The following is a 22739-nucleotide window of genomic DNA, read 5'->3' as shown; positions in this document are numbered from 1 at the left end:
ATAGTAAGGATAAGAATGACATGCCAATGTCTGTGCAGATGAGGTTAGCAGTTTAGCTCAGTAAATTGGGAAAACTAATTTTTAAATCAACTAATCAAAATACTCAGGCGGTCAGAAATAACATAATCTTCGAATCCCAATTCCTCGTACATTTGCAACACAATTATTTTGATGTGAAACATTGAAAACTTTTGACTCGCTATAACAAGCTGTCTTAACCAGGGGTCGGCAACCTTTTGTCGCTCGCGGGCCAAATTATGGTTGCAAGCTATTGGCGAGTCGCACACATTTTTAGAAAGTTGAAAACCGAACGAATGATACTTCTTATACAAGAAATCAAGCACTGATACATCTCTCGAATAGAATATAGATTTATTTCCTCATTGCATTTCAACAAATTCCATTGGAATATTTTTCTGTGCCATTGAACCCTCCTTTGCACTTAACATCTACTTTTCTGAGTTATGTTACCATTCAAGTAAATATAATTAAATTATAGGCTCATTAATTGTGAATTACATACTTGTTAGATTAGAATTTAATTTAGTCTACACGTGTCTCACAATAAATTCTGTCGTTTATCGTCGAAACAGACGTTTCGTTACTATAATTCAGTGAAGCGGCGCGGGCCGTAGGTTGCCGACCCCTGGTCTAAACGGCGGTTGCCAAACGTAACTCATCCGACACGGGATTGCTGACAACTAGAAAACGAGAATATCGGTCAGAGACCGAAGACTTATCGGTCGAAAGTTAGGGGATCCCCCAAAACAGAAACTGCGGTTTCGATTCGGAAAATTCTGCAAACCCGAACTGGATTGTTTTGATTAATTTTCAGCCAATATCAAAAATGTAGGAAACAATACTCCCCATGTCGTCGTCGAAATACTACTCGAGGAAATACTTTTATGAAGAATTCTGCAAATCCGAACTGGATTGTTTCGATTAGTTTCCAGCCAATAGCCTATTTACCAATCCTATAGTTTGTGTCAAATACAACGGCGCTAACCCAGGTTGCGACGGCTATTCAAACACAGCCTAGCGATATTTTGGTGAGGAATTCTGCAACCCCGAACCTGATTGAGGGATATGGACATTGCTTAAACTTTAAGGAGTAATTATGATTAACGAGATACGATCTCGCGGCGTGTATCCTTCGCTCTGACTCAATAGCGTGGAAAATTTCTCGAAGGAAACTTGCGCAGCGCGACGACGTCAAGGTTACAAGAGAGATATGGACAATGCTTAAAGATTAATCGCGAGATACGATCTAGCGGTGTGTATCCTTCGCTCCGACTCACTAGCGTGAAAACTTGCGCATCTGATACACACACACACATTCAGCGCGTCTCGAAAATCTCTCGCTTTGTAAAAATCCAGGGGCCCCATTCACAAAGCTTCGTTACCGCTTAACGTGTTAGTTAAGCACCGACTTTCTCGTGAAAAGCAAAAATGGTATTCACAGAGCTTCGTAAATATTCGAGAGAGTTTTTTTGGCGCCAAATGAGACGTCTCGTAAAGTGCCTTCTTCTCTCATTTTATCGAGAATCGGTATTCACGAAAGTTCTTTAACCGCTGAAGAGCTCGCTAGCTAACGAGAACAATCTTCGCCTCGTTAACAGTTCGGATTGCTCTCAGCAGTGATTCAAATTAAAATAGGCTCGTTGGGACGTTAGCATACTTTGTAAAAATTGGCATAGTATCAAGGGGCCTTACTCAGGTAAGCGTGTATGTAGTCTAGTGCCGTTAACTTAGCTGTGGAATATCTGCCGCATTTACAGATTAAACTAGGGTTGAGATTCAGAGATTGTTCAGTTGTTGAAGTCATTGTTTTTTGTTTATTCTAGCATTGGCCTACAGTATTATGAACACAGATTCACAAATGGCTACCTATATTGAAGCTTGCAGAAGAAAAGTCCAACAATCTCTCCATGTCGTATCCGAAAGAAAAAAATTAGCTAGATGCAAATGAAAGGACCTTAATAGAGGACTATAGACTCAATGAAAAATTAAAAATATGGAATCTTAACAAGCTTTGGCAACTCACTGATTTTATTGTCTGTTACACAAATAGTTCACAATATGTAATTTGTTTTGTGGCAATAAATCTCTCTCTGTGTAACTTCAGCATTCATTCCATGTAGCCTATCCGTCAGTCTATAGATTACGCCACTGCTATATGAACAAAATTTCAAAACGCAGGCTGCAAAGGTGAAGCAGAGAAAGCCGATAGGTTACCGCGAAGGCGAAAGACGCTCGACCGTAAGCGGCGACAACTGATACGGCTGAGTGATCAGTCAGTGCATTTTGTTCAACTGCGACCGTGCGTAAGATTTCGAGAGAATGCTAGTGACCGTGCGTCAAGTGCTTACGAGGTCTTTGGTGAATCGCATTTAACGAGATAAAGCCGATAGGTTACCGCGAAGGCGAAAGACGCTCGACCGTAAGCGGCGACAACTGATACGGCTGAGTGATCAGTCAGTGCATTTTGTTCAACTGCGACCGTGCGTAAGATTTCGAGAGAATGCTAGTGACCGTGCGTCAAGTGCTTACGAGGTCTTTGGTGAATCGCATTTAACGAGATTTCGCTATCACGATTCTGAGAGACACAGTTACGAGATCGTAAACCCGGCTTTTTACGAAGTTTAGCGAATGGCGCCCCAGATCTCTTCATCACTAATTAATTAATAACTCGCTAATTATACGACATAATTCATCAAAAATCAATAGGCTTCTGGTCCGAGATAAGATGAATGCACATGCAAAATTTTTGGAGCAGATTTAACCACGCCTTCGTGAGATATCGCGTGCATTTAACAGACAAATACCTATCAACATACTTACCGATTAAAATCGATAAGTAACAAATAGAAGCAAAACTGGTCCGACCAGTGTCAGTAATATCAGAATTAGGATTTTTTTAGTAGTGTTTTACGTTTCCTGGAAGTGCCTCATAAGATACTTAACCATGCATAATATATAAAGCAAGTAGCGACAACCATAATTCCGAGACGATTTACCGCATCGTTATACGATGAAATTAATATCCTGCTAAGGAGACATCATCTTTCGGTGTGCAAAAAATGAAATGCGGCTGGCTTCTGAAAATCTGGCTGATTTTGGTTTTCCAGTCATACATTGAAAAACAAATAATGAGAGTTCCTAGTTTAATGAAAACGCATCTCAAAAAAGTTTCGCGATAAAAACTGTGTAATGATATACCGCAGTCGCCGCCAAACAGATTGAACAAGGGAAGCGCTTAAGCAATTTTACTACTACAGCAAACGTGTTAAGACCCGCGAACAGAACGCTGTGTATGATTGCCCGTTGTTGTTGCTTGTTTTGAGGCAAAAAGGGTAAATGTGAGCTGTGAATTGTTATGCAATGTTTTGCCAAGAAGGGAGAGAGTCCGCGAAGTTCACTCGTTGGGATACGCTGCACAAGATTTTGAAGTAGAACATCTTTGTAAACTTAATCTTTCGGACTATGAATTTGAGTGCACAATGGTAGTCGTGCCACCAATTACACCACGTGTATTAAAATCGTGTGGGTCGAGATTATGAAGAAAATTACATCATCTCTCTTCGTGGTCGGGGAGGGATTAAAACAACCACCACCAAAGTGTTGAACAAAAACGCACCTGCGACTTTGAAATGGCTAGTTACCGTATATTCATACCCGGCAGGACGCATTGAGATAGGTCAAGTCAAGTTTATTTTATCCAAAGAGTTAGTCAGTTTTACACATAGGATTTACATATTTCTCCCGATGAGACGGTCGAATCCATGGCCGTTACCGGTACCGGCTGGGGCTACGTGAACCAGCCAGTGGTGTGGGATTCAGCCGGTTCAATAGAACCGTCTCACGGAATTTTATGAGATCAGCGAACCTGTTAGCATTACTGGCCACTGTCAATGACTTTTTTGTCACAGAACCGGATGAAAAATATGACTTTTGTGATGGAACTGACTGACAAACAAATTAAATTCCACACTGGAACCAGCCTACGGCGACGCGAAGTCCATCAATCCTTTCTCATATAATTATCCCTCACAGGATTCAGACCTGCGAACTCACAAAGGGTAATCAGAAGTGCCGTGGCGAGCGTAAACGCTTAGCACGATGGCCACATTGTGATTACATTACATTTACATGTTCACTATATAGAAAAGGTGTTCAATAGGACTTCCTCTTTACCAGAGTATGAAAATCTTCACATCGTTTAGCTCTTCTCTGATCACAGACAAAAAAATAAAAAAAACATCTACCACTTTCAAATAAATGAAAAACAAGTAAGCCAGTTATATTGAAATGAGTTGCATGAAATATCATTCTCCACCACATGTCTCATTTCCCGAGAATTCTTACTCAATTTATACTTGGCATCCTTCTTATTCAAACTTCTTTTGAATAGTTGCAAGATTAATTTCACCATGGATCAGCTAAGTCTGTTTGATCAAAATATCGCCCAACGATACAGATAATTAGGTTCAAACCATTCAAACTTGTTTTATCTTGTGGACCCTGTAAAGGAAAATATTGTAAATTAAGCATAATTTTCCTATTTCATATCGACTGAATGAAGTTTAGAGAATGCTCGAATGGTGTATGATTACCTAGTGTTTAGGTGGCGCCTAGACCTAACTATGTTGGCAACGCCGGTTAAAATCCTAATGGAAATGCTGAATTAGGAAGATTTGTGTTGTTTTCAAAAATGGTAGAAACTCATGTGTTAGTGGTTACCTGCCTAGAGATTTGGTCAGGAAGAAGGCCATTACATTTATTAAATAAATGCAACAAGAAGCTTGGTTTGTTTTGACTCGCAGACAGGTATAAAAATATATAACTAGCAAAGTGTTTTAGCTAAGTATGATTACCTTGTCTGAAATAGTAATTCAATGTAAACAGAAGGTGTTGTTGCTGTTATGAAAGTAGCTTTTTTCTGCCAGAATCAAGTTGCCACATGGCTAATATTTCCAATTTTTTGTGTTTATGCCTATGGAGCCTTGATATTTCACTTACATTTTCACTGTTATATGACTTTTGGCCTTTGTGATTATATATTCGAGTATTGCTCTCATGTATTACAGAAGCATATCAATTTATTTATTGATTCATAGTTCCAATTAAAAAGACATTGGTTCAGCTGTGTGGGGCGTGCTCGTCGCCGCACCTTTGATTACCCTGGGTGGATTCCCAGGTTCGAATCCCGCGAGGTATGATTATATGCGAGAGGATTCGCCACTGCAGAATGGTTCACGTAACCGCTGATCGGTTACATCTTCCTCCACCATCCACACATCTGAAACAAATAACTGACCAACTAATCCCATACCTGACATGGACTGGTAACTGGGCGAGAGGCCGTGGTTCGCCATATGTTTAAGCCACCTCATCTGCTATGTGAATCATATCTTATCCTAAAGGAAAGTACTGCTACTGCAAGTTTTTCTTTAAATCTTTCTAAAAATCCGCATTTAAATTATATCTTAATTTGAATAGAAGAGAGGGTTATTCGACTTGAACCAGAATAAAAGTCGCTTTGTCTTTTTTCTCTGAATTAAAAAAAAAGTTCTTACCAATCTGGATCTTAATTCCTTACATTTTCTGCTCAGTTCTCTCAAAACAGAGATGACTGTTGGAAACAGAGGTTTTTCAAGGCAAGATAATAAAGCATACATCCACCTGGTAACATAACATATAAAATGTACGCTGTAAAACTTTGATTTTAAGTATTATGAAATAAAAAGCATTGAGCAAAATTACATATAGTACATTTGGTAATTTCCCAGAGTTTGTATTTAAATACGACCTAAAGGAGTCCCCGCTTTCGAATTAAATAAGATTGCCGGATCAAAATAAACATACAGTCTGAATTAGGCACTGAAGGATGAACATTTGGGAATCAAGACACCAATTAGACACCAACAGCTATTCAGCTGATGATGATATGATGATTATCTTCTGAAACATAAGTTTTGCTCACATTCAGTTTAGACCAGTGGTTCCCAAACTTTTTAGAGTTGGGACCCACTATTTATTACCACAGCTTATGGCGACCCATTTAATTTTTATGACATAACACAGCAATGGCTAATCATCGCAAAACTACTGTGTTTCCTCGAAAATAAGACCTGGCCTGAAAATAAGACATAATTTGAATTTTAAATTGATTTTATTCAAACCCTACCCTTAACATAAATTCAAAATGTGTGGGAGAGGAAAGGTTCAATAACCTGAGGTAAGGTGGAGATCACACCACTATTCAAGATTTTTTTATAGGAAATACAAATAAAAACAACAGATGTCGGTTTCTATATAATGTTTATTAAAAAATCTCGTGCTTTTCTACAATGTAATTTTATTTTTAATGTATGAACACAAAAGACCTCTTCCAAAAAAAAAAAAAAAAACATAGTGTTATTCTTCAAAAGAAAATAAATCTAAATCCTATCTAAATTTCAGGGAACACGGTAAGAAGTGCTGTACAGTGTACAAAACTGCCATGGGTAAAAAAAAGTCACATGGTCATTCTTTGTGTAGCAAATTTTTGTTCCTTTGAGAAGATCTTAAAAAGGAAACTTTCACAGATTAGAACTTAAATTCAATTTAATTTTTTTTTTGAAGATTTACGTAGTCGCCATCAATCCTAATAACCAGTATATTTAATCAAAGCTTTCTACATCTTTTCACGACCCACTAAAATTCCTTTTGCGACCCATAGTTTGGGAACCGCTGGTTTAGACTAATAAATATACAAGACGAGTAAAAAAGTTCCTTCAAGAAAGCAATCTTGAAAAAAATGGCCAGATTCTAAACTGGCCTATGCCATCACAATGCTAACATGTTTAAAAATTCAGTCTACCTTCCCTGTTCATGGCTGAAACCATCTTCCTCCATCCATCGTGTATGGTACTCCAGATTTGCTTCAACTTGATTAGAATCCATTCGTAGAAGTATTCTCATCATTGGTGGGAATCCTTCCTATGGAGCCCACAATAAAAAAAATATGTGCATTGATTTTAGTCTTTAAAATACTGTAAGTAAATATGGAGTAAAATGAGAATCACACTTCTTGACTCAAAATGACAACCCAATTGAAAGCACCCTTAGGTGAGATATACATGGGTTACATTTCTTGAATTAATCAATAAAATAAAACTTCAGCCAATATCATAAGTCAATGTATACTAGTATACAAAATGAGAATTACAGTAGGGTGAAAACCAAAAATTTTTGCTATTGAAAACTTAGTAATCCTGATCAGTGGCCCCCAAGTCCAACCTTTTCCAAATTATTGTTCAATCTTTAAATAATACTTAGCTAGTGTTACACATAACTCAAACTCTGGATTTTGAAAAGTTGAATAGTTCGTTTTTCAAACTAATTTAAGAGCAAAAAGGTGAAAATCATTTAAAATGAGCAAGCTGTGCTGGAAGCATGACTAATCACTAATCCATAAATCTAATGCACCACTATCAACCAACACTGGGTTCAGTTGTGGCCTATAATCCCCAATATGAATGATGTTTAAACCAACCTCAAGAGTGGATAAATCAACTGTCCTATCTTCTTCGCTATTAATTTGATCAGCAAGTATATCAGCAGTTGTTCGTCCTCCAGCAATTAAGGCATTCTGTAGATTGTCATCTTCATCTGACTCTTTTGTATGAGCACCTGTGGGTTTATAAATAGCAAAATATAAACCAGGAAAATTAGAAAATAAGTGGCCTACTAGAATCCTTAACAGATTCATTCTAAAAACTGAAAAATATACAATTAGTGCCAAATACATTTGAAAGACTAATTAAATTGAATGAAGGTGTGACAACTATTTGAATAATGGGACTGCATACGATCATTCTGAATAAACTCCACATGTTCAAATCTTTTATTGGGTGATCTTAATGAAAGGATTGTTCTCATTGCGGGTAGCGTAATGCAAAACATAGGTGAGTTCCATTCATGCATCTGGGAGTTGGTTACCTATTCCTATACCTGGCTCAGACTTAAAATCAAATAAAAGATGGTGATTTGCTATCAGATTAAGGTGTCTGTCTTATTGACTTTCTCTTTCTCGAAAAAATGTGAAATCTTATTTATATCTCAGAGTTAACAATCATATTGTATTATAGGCCGATTATATGAAAAAAAGACCTTGAGATAACGTGGTCTCATTATTGTCTTCATCAGTTTCCTGTTTCTTTCGTTTTAGATTTCTTCCAAAACACAGAAATTTCCAGCTTTCTTCATCTTCCCAAGGAGGCTGAATATATCAAATAATAATACAGAAAATAAAATATATAATGATCTACATCAGGAGTGGGCAAGGTTTTTGGACCGGGGGCCAAAAATTGTGCCCACCTTGACTGGTGGGCCATGTAAGTGTGACTTAAAGTTACATTTTATGAACAATATTTACAGTGTTACAAAAGTAAAAGTGGAAAACAATAATCATTGTGTCAAAACTCAATTTGAACGCAATCTCAACAAATTCCTTGAGCTATTTTTAACTTATCATGAAATTTCAGTTTCAGGCAAGCCAGATTGAATTACCCAGCGAGCCAGATTTAGCCCGCGGGCCGTAGTTTGCCCATGCAAGATCTATATAATATGATGAACAATGCACGACATATTATCAAGTACGCTCCAGACTGAGATCAAAACCATTCAGTTGAGAAATATTCTGAGTGAAAATTTGTGGTTGAGAGACAAATAAAACAACCAATGGTTTTTTTTTTTGAAGAGTTGAGTAAACATTGATTGCAGCTGTGCCCAAGTCACCAACATCGTTTTACCAGATATGAAAAATCAGTAAGTAGGATAGCGAAGTCACGACATTTTGTCCACTATACATCAAACAGTTATTCAAATGGTCAGATTTTCTTTAAATGAATCTAAACTTAAAATTGATACCAAGTAAAATCATCAAACAAGGCATAAGTTTGGCTAATAAAGTGTGACACTTTAGTATAGTATATTAAATGTATAATGAAATTTTACAAACAATGTTTTCTCACCAATGGATAAATTGGCAGTTTTGGCCTCTTTTTTGTTTGACGACTGATAGATTTCAATTTGGCAAGATGTCTGATATATTCTTCCCTTGTTGTTGCGAAATCTACTAATTGTTGTTCCTGCCATTCTTTACTTGGGATCAAATCAGATCTTACTTCAGTTACTTGTTCACTTAGCTGGGTAACAATTGAAAAAATCGTAAAAACCATAAAAAGACAGGTGGATAAACATTGAAAAAATCCCTAAACCATCTCATAAACACATGAATGCGCTTCTTATTTCATTATGCAACTTCATTTTAATGTATTTTTACAGATTTTGAGGGACAACAATGTCCAGACGTCCCCGAAGGGAAGGCTGTATGTTCATCGACAAAATGGGATTCTCTGGAACGAGACAATGTCGCTCGATCTGTAAAGTGTGCCCTACTGACATTTCAATAAGTCTAACATTAACAATTACAACTGCAATATCATTTGGCCAATGCAAAAAAATTCTTTCAAATTTACTAATTAAGAATTAAAAAAATTCTGGACATGGTTTAATTATAACAAATTATAATAAATCATGGTTGAGGAACTTACATATTTTGAAGGTATCGCTGGCTTCAGTTTTGGTTTAATTTTACTTGGATCTATTTTTGCAACAACAACATTTGGTGTATTCCTGGCTTGTTGCCTGTAAAACAATGAATTTAGCAAAAGCCATACAATGGAATTATATTTTTACTTTCTAAATAATATTAAAAGTGTAATAATATTAAAAATATTGAAATAATATACACATTAAAGTAGAACATGGCTGCATAATAGCCCAATGGTCACAAAACGCTAAAAACTCACATAACCCCTCTTAAATATTCTTGGGGATTGCTAGGAAGTTTGACCATTGATACAATTTCTCCATTTTCGATTTCATCAAAATCAACTTTGAAGAAAGGTGTTGCTCCAGGGACAGCGTCATCAATTTCTTCTTCGTGCAAACTTTCGCCTGTAACGCTTATCAGAGATGCCATCGAGCAACTATATTCCGTGAATAATGGCAGAAAGTTTCAAAAAAGATGAAACTCGAGAACGAGTAGCATATACGACAGTACGAAGCCTGCAAGACAACACCGCACAATAACTTTGACCAATGGTTTGACAAACTTGGGGGAATGATGAAGCATTGATGTTGAAGGTCAAGGAGCAGCAAATGAGATATCACGATAAATAGTTTCAATGCAAATAATATCCTCCAAGATATCATATTTATTTTGCAGTGAATCACGACGTCCATTTTTTTCTTACATTTGGTCTTTTTTGCGCGGCGGTGTGGCTCAACGGGCTAAGCGTTAGGAATACGCTCGCCACCGCACCTCTAATTACTCTGAGTGGGTTCGCAGGTTCGAATCCCATGCAGAGATGGTTATGTGCGAGAGGATTGCTGGACTCCTCGCCGTCGTTGGGTGGTTCACGTAACCGCTGGTCGGTTACGGCTTCCTCCACCACCAAGTCCATGCTTACGAAAACAAAACAATATAACTATTCCCATACCCGACTTGGAATGGTAACCGGACGAGAGGCCGTGGTTCGCCATATAGATAAGCCGGCTTATCGGCTTTCCTCTCCCCCGAGATAAATATGTAAATCCTATCCTCCTATATGTAAATCCTATATATCATTGCCTGAATTAATTTGCTTGTCGCACGTACCAGGTGAAAGTTTTCGCGACAATGTCCGGAATGGATAAAAAGGAATGTAGAAGCATATATATAGGAATGAAATACTTGAATAATAAATAAATACAGAATAGGCAGATTTAATGCCGTCGTTGCTGTGAATCGACTACGCTATTTATAATGCACTTGAAACGTTGCAAATTTGCTCACAATTTGCAAGCTGAACACATTATGTAGCTTAGTGCGATTCAAAAATTGTTATATGCTGCCCCGAGTTCATATTTTACCCATTAATCGTGTATAACGAACATTTGCTGTAGAAATCATACAAACGAAAAACAAATAAAGCATGTTATCATACCAATGTTGTCGTTCTACGAGAGGTTAGTGTAAACATACCGCCAAATTTAGATAGGCACTCTCCAAAACACGTGTAACCGTAAATGGAACACAAATAACAAACCCGCAGCCTGATATTAACATCAAATTTCAATTTGCTTTTAAATGGAAGTTGTCTTACTTTTGCATCCATTACTCTGTGAGATGATGAATAAACAGCAACAGTCATGGAGGGCACTGAAAACTTTATATTGGAGGGCAGCGGTCAGTATTTTTATAGAGTATTTTGCATATGAAAACCAAGGCTAGAAAAAACACATTTTTCTGCGCAGCAAAGTTTCTGATAACAAAGAGATTTACCAAAAAGTCCACAAATATTGATTGAAACTTAGAAATTAAAAAGCTGACGTGTACAATACTCCAACCACCAAAATCTTTGAGTTTTCTTGATGATTGAGGTGGAATTTTCCAGGTTTGTTGCTGTGTAAATATTTACATGTTGCTTTTCAGTACTGAATTTCGAAAGTTTGTTTTTAATTTCTTTGGCAGAAAAGCCTTCAGAAAGTCAATTGTAATAGACACGTTTGAAACACTTAATCTTAGATTAAGTAGAAGTATTTCAAATTGTATGCATGAAACAATTTCCACTATTAAATCAATTAAAATTCGTCATCGATATTCAAAGCAAGCTAGCTGGCATTTTCTTTATTGAGTTGCGTCAATTCGTCCTCTTTTAGGTTATTTCGAATATTCTACTGATGGCATACTTGAATATGATGATCACTTAGTCTGTCCATACGTTGACGAGTTTGGTTACATGGTCGAGGTTAAATGTGAAAAGAATACGATGAAATGTTGTTCCTCGTCCACTTCAGAATCGATATCTTACTATTATTGTTGCAAAAGAAAGGACTTGGTTTCGTGAGTGCTAATATTCTGAACTGTTTCGAAGAATTGGGCCGTTTAACTAAATCAAATTCTTCACAAGTATTCCTGATTGGTTTCAGAGAACCCATAAATCAGATTCGATGGTCAATGGCATAATCAAAATCGAATCTAACCTAATTATGAATTTGGTAAGCAAATTTGCAATTTACACCACAAGCGTGTAAAGAAAACCCAGAATAAATATTAGATGACATTTGGCTCTGAATATTCGAAAACGTAAACGTTAATGACACACTCTGAAATAATTTAAAAAAATATTTGTTTAGATTTAGAACATACCTGATTGGTGTGATTCATTTAAAAACAAACTGATGTATTTTTTTTAATCTTAACTCGTTACCTAACTTTGCGAGTTATATAATGTACATTTGGATAATGATATATTTTAGACTAATTACAGTCAACTTTACTTCAGACTGATATTCATACTTTTTTTCACAGGAGCGATATTGTTATCGCAATCAGTGCTGTGGCTGTTATGTTATTCATATTGGCATCTGTTTGCTTCGTTTATTGTGTTTTGTCTGTTCCAGTTTGGTATGAACGAATTAGAAGAGGAAATCGAACAATATCAGGTTCGAATAAAATACTCTTTTTACATAACATGGCAAGACTTCATAGATGCATTACCATATCCCAACAATGAATGCAGTTAGTTTCAAAATTGTAACGAAATTCATTACATCACATTTTCGTCATTATTTAATGTTTGAAATGGACAAGTACATTCATACCCTCACTGAAAAATTTTTGAATTAAATTTGTTGTCAACATTTGCGGACATTTCTCATTCAAAATTGTGAGAGCAATACTTATCAAACGCTCTTTATGTGTAATTTGACGATTTCTTTGTTCGTGCCAGAATTCGCCAACAACTTGGAATTGCAGTCGCTTCACACCCGGGATGAATTTTTGACATCAACAAGTGACAGCCCGACCGAGACCAATCATCATTTCGGTGGGTGACAAAAGTCTGCTTCGGAGAGTTGCGGGAGCTGTTGTATCAATAGTAATTGGTACGTTGATGGGTATTTAACTTCTATAAGCATCCTTCAAAAACAAAGCAATTACAACTGGTAGGAAGTGTGAAGAACAATAACAAACATTATATATTTTAACGATTGATAGGCCATAGTTTATTATTCATTTCCTCAAGGCTGATGCATATTGCTAGATGCGGAGAACTATACATTGTCAACAATTAGGCTAAAAGTCTATTTATGCGTTTGTTATTCATATACCTGATACTATCAGCGTTCCTTGGCACACACGAAAAAAACTCAAGCTGCGGGAAATAAATATTGTTTTTTATTTTCAAAATAATTTTTCGAAGAATGTTGAACATTTATATACACAAGAGCTTAAGTTAAACCCGGTAGGTGAAGATAATTATAGCCATTCTATTCCCAAAAAAGATGAGGTTTCTTGAAATTGAGAGTGAAGCTCTGAGGTGGAACTTATATTCGAGCAAGGCTCTTTAACAGAAAATTTATGAACTAACAACTTGTGTATTTGCTTACCGACCGGACAGAAAATATAGCGCGTGTTGGTGATAATTTCTCTGTCGGGTTTCATTATTTCAAAACAAAATCGTGTGTGTGATAAGAGTTGTATGGTACTTAAAGTTCAGTTCAAAGAAATTTTATGCTCCAGGTCGTGATAGGCTATTTAATATCTACTAGGGCAGGGCTACTCAACTGGTGGACCGCGGTCCAGATCCGGATCCTTTGAATATTTGTTTCGGACCGCACTTGCTTCTTTCTTTTGGAGTATTGGCGCCATGAAAGTTGGATATGCGGAAGTTTTCTTTTATTAAATACCTTTTATTTATAGTTTTAGAGTTAGTTTCATCATTTCTCATACTTGCACCAAACTATATACGAGGAAAACTGTGATGCCATAATAAACTGACCAGGTTAGCGAATAATCACCAGCCGGGGAACTACTATTTTCAAAGATGTCTTCATATATATATTTTGCGGTTACTCAATTTAACATGAATTGCTTTTTCGTTAACTCACTGACCTCGAAGTTAAAGGCAGTTTTCAGGCTTACTGTAAAATAAATTTTCTAAAAAGTCTGGACTCCGCAAATTTTGAAGTTTTGTATCTTGAAGTAAAAATAGTTGAGTAGAACCGATCTAGGGGAAACGACACAAGAGCAGGAATGTAAGTTTCAGAACTTCGAAGCGAATCAAATTAACATCTACCGTATTTCCCGGCAAATAAGTCGCTTTTCTAGACTCAAATTTTTGACCTGATGTTGAGGGGTCGTCTTATCAGGCGAGTATGGTAATTTTCATTTTTTTGGTGTCGCTTTATTATGTATTAGGTAATGTTCTTTTTATGGGGGACGTAATCGCGAGTTGAACACAATAAGATTAAAAATTTAAATAAAATTTGAATTCCCATAGTTAAAGAAAACGTCATTATATAGTGATTTGATTTCCACAAAAATACTTGTTTGAATTTTGAGAAAAATTAACTTTGTTTTCATATTTTTAATAGTAAATGGGGGTAAAACTCTGAAATTAGGGTGAACTCATGAGGGTTATTGATAAATTATCTCCCCATCTTACTAACTGGAAGTTTAAAAGATTTGGCACCCTGATAAAGTGAAAATATTCAGAAAAATACTATACACAATGCTAAAATTAATGATATAAGTAAAAAAAACATTTACATGTATATGATCTAAAATGAGACGAGACATTGAAATAGAAGAAGAGGTTATAGAAAAGGGTAAAAGTTTTAAAGTAGAATTACAGAAGGATGGCGTATTTTTATTTCAAAACTTTGGTTTTGTACGGTTAAAACATATTTTCAATTCAATGTACTTCGCTACGCTAAAATACCTATGCTCGCATTATCTCATTGTTACGATTTTGTCGACCGATTTGTTACGATTTGGTCTATATGTGTGTCCCATGTCGGGCAGAATAAGCGCATTGCGACCTAGTTGGCCTATATATCTGTCCAATGTCGGGCAGAATAAGCGCGTTGTGACCTAGTTGGTCTATATATTTGTCCCATGTCGGGATGAAAAAACGCATTTTTAAGTTTATGCCATCTCAGGGCTTTTTTGAAAAAATAACGCTTTTGGATACAATTTTTGTTTAAACGAGCTCATTATTTCACCGTTCTATTTGACGGCATTGTATATGAATAAAAGCATGACTCGCTCGAATCTACTTTTAGAAAGCATTTTAATAATAACGAAATCTATTATTTGAAAAAGGGATGCTAACCGCAAATTTTCAATAATCTAAATCTATTGAAAGGTATTTGAAATTGGAATATATATATATTCAAAGTATGTTACTCTCAATTAATTCATAAGAATTGAAAACCGAATGAAACGCCATATATATATATAATATATATAAGAAGTAAAGAACTTTACCTTAGTAATAGTGGAAGAATGAAAAATGCCTGTCTCAATGAGCAGAAAAACCTGCAAATCGTGAAACAAATTGCAAACTAACGTGCTCCTGAGCTGTATATCCATTAGGTATGCGCGAAAATTTCTCTATTGTTCGGAATAGAGCGCGTAATTTTCTATATATATTTATAGACTATTTTAATTAACTAATGCGCAAACGCGGCGACCGCTCAAAAGGCATTGCATGGTAATTTGAGATTCCGATGTTGACGCGATTTTACTACCCCGACTTATTGGTAGGTTATATGCAAAAATTCATTTTTTTAGACTAAAAAAACGGGCCTCGTCTTATTTACCGGGTAGACTTATTCGTCGGGAAATACGGTATTTGAAGCAATTTCAGTAAAGAAGAGCTTGATTCTATATTGAAAATAATAATAATTTAGATGACACGACGCCGCGACGTTGTCTTGATATCGGACCCTATTAGACATTAGCATAAAAAAACAGTTTTCCTAATTCGTAACACTTCCGGGGTTGTTATGTTTGGGTTTTTTATATCTCATATCAGTCACAGTTTTAGAGGAACCAACGGTCTCTCTCACTTTTTTGCGACGATTTAAAATTTTAAGAAGTTTACAAATATGTATTTATATTAACTTTTCTTTAAATTATCTATATATATAATATCATTATAATACCAATATTATTCATTATCAAAAATCTGTCTGCGATGCTTCCACTGGAATCATTTCTTTCTTTTGAAATCGTGGCGCAAACTGTACTAACGCACATTTCTCTTGCGTTTATCATTTGGATAAATTTTCAAGGTCAATTTTAGTAGAAACGATCACTCTACATTCTTTGTAAACATAGATTTATGTGATAAATAAATATAAAGTAAATATGTAATCGAAAATTAATTTTCTCCGCCCTAATGTAGGCCTATATTGTAGTTGATGCATTCATTCGATGTGCTTATTAATTCTTCAAGTTTATTATCGTTGTTTATTCACAATTTATACTATTGTTCTTCCAAATTTAGATAAAAAATTGACGATAATATGTTATACTCAATGAAATGAGATTTGGGAAAAATTCGAATCTGAACATTTCGATTCGAAAATTATATTCCTGCCAGAGTGTTGCTATTAAATGGATCTACCAATTCATGTCGGGTATGGGATTAGTTATTTGTTTTCGAAAGTATGGACTTGATGGTGGAGGAAGCCGTAACCGACCAGCGGTTATTACGTGAGGAGGCGAGGAGTCCAGCAATCCTCTCGCACATGACCATCCCCGCATGAGTCAAATTATTGTCTAATTTTTCTGATTGTCATATTTCATGATATAAAATAATACAAATTGAGAATTAAAGGAAAGACGAGTCTGTTACGTAATAACGAAAATCAACTTTGCGAATACACTTCGACTTTTTGTGATTAAAAAAGAAAAACAGACACCTAAAAACGCTTATTTCGGAATAATCTAAAAAATTTATTTGGTTTTCACAATAAAATGTAATATAAAAAGTGGTCCGCGGTTCAAAAAAGTTGAAAATTGCTGGTTTACACAATATTCATATTACTGATACCGCACGCAATTACCGTACTGTTGTAAATTCTAGCTACTGTATATGCAGAAAACGTCTATTTATTTTCTATCAAAATCGGTGTACTTCTATTATATTGTTGCTGAGAGACAAGTTGCTTGCGAAAAATGTTGGCACTTGGCTTGAACGCGTTCACTCCAACCCACAAGAAAAATAAACTCCAGGACAATAAAAATGACACAAACTCCCGCGCCCATTTCACAGGTAGACCAGATGTTTACCATCTCCCGGAGATAAATATGAAAATGCTACCACTCCTACACTAGAAAAAAAATACTTACATATACACAAGCCCGCTTAAAACTTCACTAGCCATGTACAGCCCACAAAATATACAGTACGATACTTTTTTGTTTTGACTACTAATGATGCCCGGCAGATTGTACACATATTCTTGCAAAATTGATTATATTCTGCTTACAAAGTTAAGTGCTATTTTGATTTACCAAAATACATGCATCTCATGCAATACAACATTATAAAAATATCACTGGCAAGGTCTCAAGCAAATTCGTCCACATATAAATAATATAAGCAAACAAGATAAACATAAATTCAATTTCAATGAAGGCTTTCAGATTAGGCTACTTTTTATGCATAGAAATTTGCAAACGGACAGGGACATACATAATAATAATAATATAGTCGAATCAGGATTAGACAATGCTGCCAGAAGTTTATACTGCGAGTTTACAATGCAATTTTCAAATGCTTACATCTTTACAATACATGCATTGAAATATACAAAATATGTAACATTACGGTGGTAGATGCCACACAAAAAAAATGAAATGGGCACATCTATGTATTTTGAATATTCAAATTATGTAACATCATTAAGGTCGTAGATGTCACACACACACACAAAAATGAAAGGGCACATAATTCATATAAATATTAGTTGGAACTAGTTGAGCATTAGAAATGCCAAATCTTCCAGAACTTGAACTTTTGTGGAACCAAATTCTCTGCCGCAAAGTTTTGAATACCGCAATTCATTTCAAAAGAATATAGCAGGGATGGAAAAACTCTTTTATTTTTATCATAAAGAAGAAAGGGGTCATAGATTCAGCCAATGTCTGCATCATTGACAAACTTGCTGTTTCTGCATTGTGCAGTTTCAAGCTTTACGCATGGAGCAATGTGGCAATTTTTGGCTCTCCATTTTATATTATTCATGTTTCCAACAGCTGAATTGCATCGTAATATATAAACCACTTACTAACAGCTGTAGCATACTGGTAGTGTAGGAAGTATCGTAGTTCACTAGTTACGTACTAGCAGACCTCGTTACGAATATTTTTATCACTGAAATGAATAATTTGTGACTTGACAGGTCGTTTTGTGACCTGTGGGATAGTGACTCGCCATCCCAGTACTATAGTCTTTTTATAATCATACACTGATATGACTTTGAAAAATTAAGAAGCATTAGATATAACAATACGCTTAGAAAAAATCTTTTATCATAAACTTGCCTACTCAAGAACCACGAGAGTGGCAAAACTTCGAGAAATTGTCAGGCATTTTTTCAATCGAAATATTATAGATAAAATTTGATTGAAACTCAAAACCACTTTTTCACCAAATAATTCTTTGAGGATCATTAATGTCAGGCCACACAATCTCCTTTGTAAAGAAAACATAGAGAGTAAAGGCATTGATTAGGAAGTACAACAGAAACTCCAGAACTACCTGATACATTTCTGTCACACGAATATTTACTCGAAACAGTATGTAAGGGATAATGAAATAACGCACCTCAATTAACTTTTGCGGAACCGTAACAGCACATATACAAATTAACAATACAAGCTTCCATATTCCCAAACATCTAGGACTATCTAATCGTTGATTCATGGCCCAGCCAGCATAAATATACAATGGAACTAGCAAGAGACGAAACAGTGGATATTTTAAAACATATCGACATAGGTAAAAGGTATAGTGACGATTGTCCGAAAGTACAAAAATGTGAATGTGCGTGTATTTAATGATCAATAGGATACAGATTAGAGCAAATGTCATAAATTTCAACGGATTTTTCACTACAGCGGCAAAAAAGTTTCTGATCTGTGACAAAGAAATCAAGAAAGGAGAACTGAAAAATAAAGCGAATCCAAAAAAGTATAACAACTGTGGAGCATGGAGAGAAACCTCATGATTGAGTTTGTCTCCAAGTACAATACCCCCATTGATCAATATGAACATAGCAAATGATGCTAGTACAAACAAATATGGCCAAACCAGCTTGAGAATTCGTAGGAAATTGTCGATAACGAGAAGGTATTTGATAGCAGCTGATACGATCCCCACAAGAAACCTGTTGCAAAAAATTAATATCAAACATCAAAAATATCTTTAAAATTTTTATTTATCTTGAACGATATCAAAAACAACTTTTATTTGTTGATTCATTCCTGATCCATTTTCAGATTAGTTATTAAACATCTTGGTTTAATAATAAATAATTGAGAGTTTATTTTTAGTATTTTCACAACATGGCCCACCTCATACCGCAGTCATTGTTTTCAGAGTTTACATCTGTTGTCTGCCAAGCTATATTAAAATTAGTACTGACAGCTATGCCTAACAGCAGATCCATTGAATATATATATAAGCTATTAAATTATTTGTTACAAAGTCATACAAACAAACTTAAAGTGAAGATCGGGGCCACTCGAAATGAGATAATGGATCATACTTGGCCCAAAAACAGTGTTTGGCATATGTAAACTCTAACTACAAAATTGTTCAACATAAAAAATCGTAAAAAGAAATAAGGGACTCACCGCACGAGTTTATCTTTAATATCTGGTGATGTTTCTATTTTTTCTATAGAATCTGCTTTCACCATTTCCTTTACTGCAGTACAACCAGCTAAGAACAACACCCATACAATATTCGTCTGTCTGAAGAAAACTGAAAACAATCCCAGAAAAGCAGAAGTCTTGTGCATTGATTTTAGATTTGCCAAATACGCAGCAAGTACAAACAGTGTTGACCCAGGATCAGTGTAGTATAGAAATGAAAAGAAGTAATTTACTGGAAACATTGATATTGTCAAAGCTTGTATCTTCATCATTGCATACTCCTTCTGAGGTGCATTGTTTCCCTGCAATAATGAAGATTTGATAACGATGCTACTCTTTCTAGTGCAAAATTCCAACCACAACTGTATATTCAGGTGGCTTTAATTGCAATGGAATCTCGTATTTGAGTATATATAAACTTCCTGTATTCACCATTTCAGTAAACAAATACTGAAATTACAAATTAATGAATGAAGAGACATGCCTACGTCAAAATTTCCGCTCTCAAAATTCCTTTTTTAGAACTGAGATCTAGAGAATTTTTGAATCCTGTAATCAGAAAACAGAGGTAACATTTTTATCAATTGGAGTTTTGGAATACCCCAGTGGTTAGGAATCAAATGTAACCTTCCTACACCCAGATTCATTATAACCAGTATTAAATTCACGAAAAAACATACTACAAACCTCATAATTTGTTTGTTTTGTACTTGAAATTTCCTTCATGATATAGTAGATTAGGAGCATATTTATAGCATTAAAAATCACATTGACAGCTCTTAATGTCAGTACAGTGCAATATAGATGTGGAGAGAGTATTAAAAATGGAACTTGAAGAAGTAGAGATGATAAATAAAGGCCAGGTGGAGTTGTGATCTTGTCATTCCACTGAAAATGAGACAGAATGGCTGAATTGTGCAAAACAGGTATAGAAGAATGTGATATAGTTTGAATTATGGTGTTACTGAAATCAGAGATCTAAAATTTGCAAATATAGTTTTGCAAACTATCTGCAAAATCGGTTAAATATAATACTGTTCTTATTTATTAGAATTGGGTTTGGATTGAAGCTTTCATTTTATTTTCATACATCAAAAAATATATATAACTTATCCATATGACACAGAATTTCAAAAATATGCGGCAGTTTTGTACTAGACATACATTTTGTTCTAGATCACATGAATTGATAATCATGAAATTGCCTATAAACAACAAAAAATTTCTAAAATACAGCAACCCAAATGCTAATTCAAGAAATTTAATGTCTAACAATGCTTTTTTCCTTATACTATAGGCTTGCAGTCAAGAAGTCCTAGTATTCAGTTTTGGGAAGCTCACAAAATGTTTTGTGTTTCACATGTGATTTTGAGAGAGATGTGGGGTTCTCAAATTCAATCATTAGTATTAAGATATTTTGAGCTTACTAGTGGGAAATACAAGTATTTTTGCAATGAATGACTGAATAGGTACGGTAAGCATAAAAATTAATTTTTGGGGTGTAGAAGTTACCTCAGAAAACGATCCGTTGCAGTAATGTTGAGCTTGTGGTATGTGAAAGATTTCATCAATGAATGGAGCAGGCAGAATCTGACAAACTGCTTGCAATATAGCAGCACTGCAAAGAACATATAATCCCACATGCAATAGCATTTTTCTATTTCAGTATTTACTGATTTAGCTAGCTATCTACTCTAAATCTACTGTAAAGAATAAAAAATGTTCACACTACAGCAATGGGCAGAGTTCCGTATTAAAAGAATTTGATTAGGCTTGGCTTGGGGCAGCCGAAGGGTTGCACAACTCAAATGACGATACGTGCGAAATAATTCAAAATAATCTTGCCGCGTGTCAGTCACGTTCGCATTGTATTGTAAACGAACTTCCGTGAACCACATGACAACAAGCCTCAATGAAACACAGAATACCTATTTTTCCAACCTTCAAAGTGCAATTGATTATTTACACAGAAAACGACAATTTACAGAAAGTAGTTTTAAAAAATTACAATTTTTTTGTTCTTATTTTGACCCGGTATGTTAGTCGTTGTTTTGACCCAACTATGGATATACCTCAAGCTAGCAAAAGAATACTTAAACAAAAACTTCAGTGATCAAGAAGTATATGAAGAAGGTCGCATTTATCTAGAAAAATGAGAGTTGCAATATTTCTGCATTTCTCAAAATTCTAAAGCAAAGTGTTTAATGTGTCACATTTCCATTAGTACTATGAAAGAATAAAATATAAGTATAAGTTATCAAAATATATCAGAAACTGCGGCCCTTGTATGATTCCCAAAATGCAATATGGCCCTCGAAAACCCACGAGTTTTACACCCCTGTCCTATAAAGTCAACCACGGTAATGTAGTGGTACACAAGCAGATAAGGGTGAATCGGAAATGTTGGCTTTCAAAATAGAAAGAATTGAATCAAGTCAAGCACAAGGAATTCTGCTTCCATTCGACAAACACTGAAAGGGATAGTCGGTCATCCACGAGTCTTGAAATTCACGAGTGGTTTCATCACAGTCAGTGCGAATATAAATGTGCATATATATATATATATATAAAAACAAGATTATTTAGGTTTATTATGATATAAACGTAGGTTATCAGAATTTAATATGAATGCAAGAATTATTTTTTACCGGACCGGTCGCGTGCTACGTCGAGCATACGGCGAGCCCTATTGGGCACGCATGTCCTATAATGTGGTGCTATGAATCCCTACACTAGTGCGTCAGAAATCAGAATCTGAAAAAGACTCTCTGTATTTGACCGCAACCGCTTAATGTAGTCACGAGTTTAGTTGGTTATGCGCACAAGGAGGCTGAGGAAAAGGCAACACACTTGATACGAAAATTCGCTATTGCGCCTATTCAACATTATAAAGCTCAGGCTATGCATAAAGATGCAATACAATCCTATTTATGTTATTTGTCATTTTAAACTACGTCACTGAAGTCTTTAT

At 35.4% G+C, this 22739-nt stretch overlaps 4 protein-coding genes and 1 long non-coding RNA gene across 6 annotated transcripts in view; 3 read left to right on the top strand and 2 right to left on the bottom strand.

Moving 5' to 3' along the window:
* Window positions 1-22739, top strand: part of LOC120339668 (ras-related protein Rap-1b-like) — a 352566-nt gene that overhangs the window by 90101 nt on the left and 239726 nt on the right. The window lies entirely within an intron of this gene.
* LOC120336269 (uncharacterized) lies at window positions 515-2119 on the top strand. Its single transcript, XR_013477802.1, has 2 exons — window positions 515-1717; window positions 1845-2119. It is a non-coding gene; the product is annotated as an uncharacterized LOC120336269 (long non-coding RNA).
* Window positions 3151-10500, bottom strand: LOC120339042 (gem-associated protein 2-like). The gene is made up of 8 exons (XM_039407086.2): window positions 9858-10500; window positions 9600-9693; window positions 9018-9191; window positions 8155-8263; window positions 7538-7674; window positions 6863-6981; window positions 5577-5682; window positions 3151-4521 (listed from the first exon to the last, which is right to left on the bottom strand). The coding sequence occupies exons 1-8, from the start codon at window positions 10028-10030 to the stop codon at window positions 4426-4428; spliced, it is 1008 nt and encodes a 335-aa protein (XP_039263020.2). The 5' UTR covers window positions 10031-10500; the 3' UTR covers window positions 3151-4425.
* Window positions 11024-13405, top strand: LOC120339927 (uncharacterized). The gene is made up of 4 exons (XM_039408166.2): window positions 11024-11278; window positions 11752-11935; window positions 12404-12537; window positions 12825-13405. The coding sequence occupies exons 1-4, from the start codon at window positions 11242-11244 to the stop codon at window positions 12926-12928; spliced, it is 459 nt and encodes a 152-aa protein (XP_039264100.2). The 5' UTR covers window positions 11024-11241; the 3' UTR covers window positions 12929-13405.
* On the bottom strand, window positions 17347-21476 carry LOC120339581 (dol-P-Glc:Glc(2)Man(9)GlcNAc(2)-PP-Dol alpha-1,2-glucosyltransferase-like). 2 transcript variants are annotated; one of them, XM_039407739.2, is made up of 4 exons: window positions 21281-21476; window positions 20456-20656; window positions 19748-20070; window positions 17347-19278 (listed from the first exon to the last, which is right to left on the bottom strand). In XM_039407739.2, exons 1-4 carry the CDS (start codon window positions 21419-21421, stop codon window positions 18537-18539), a joined length of 1407 nt encoding a protein of 468 aa, XP_039263673.2. In that variant the 5' UTR covers window positions 21422-21476; the 3' UTR covers window positions 17347-18536. The 2 variants fall into 2 exon arrangements, with proteins under 2 accessions (XP_039263673.2, XP_039263674.2); XM_039407740.2 differs by lacking the exon at window positions 20456-20656.

The sequence above is a fragment of the Styela clava genome, chromosome 9, assembly GCF_964204865.1.
Source record: "Styela clava chromosome 9, kaStyClav1.hap1.2, whole genome shotgun sequence".
NCBI lineage: Eukaryota > Metazoa > Chordata > Ascidiacea > Stolidobranchia > Styelidae > Styela > Styela clava.
This window is presented reverse-complemented; position numbering and strand designations above follow the sequence as displayed.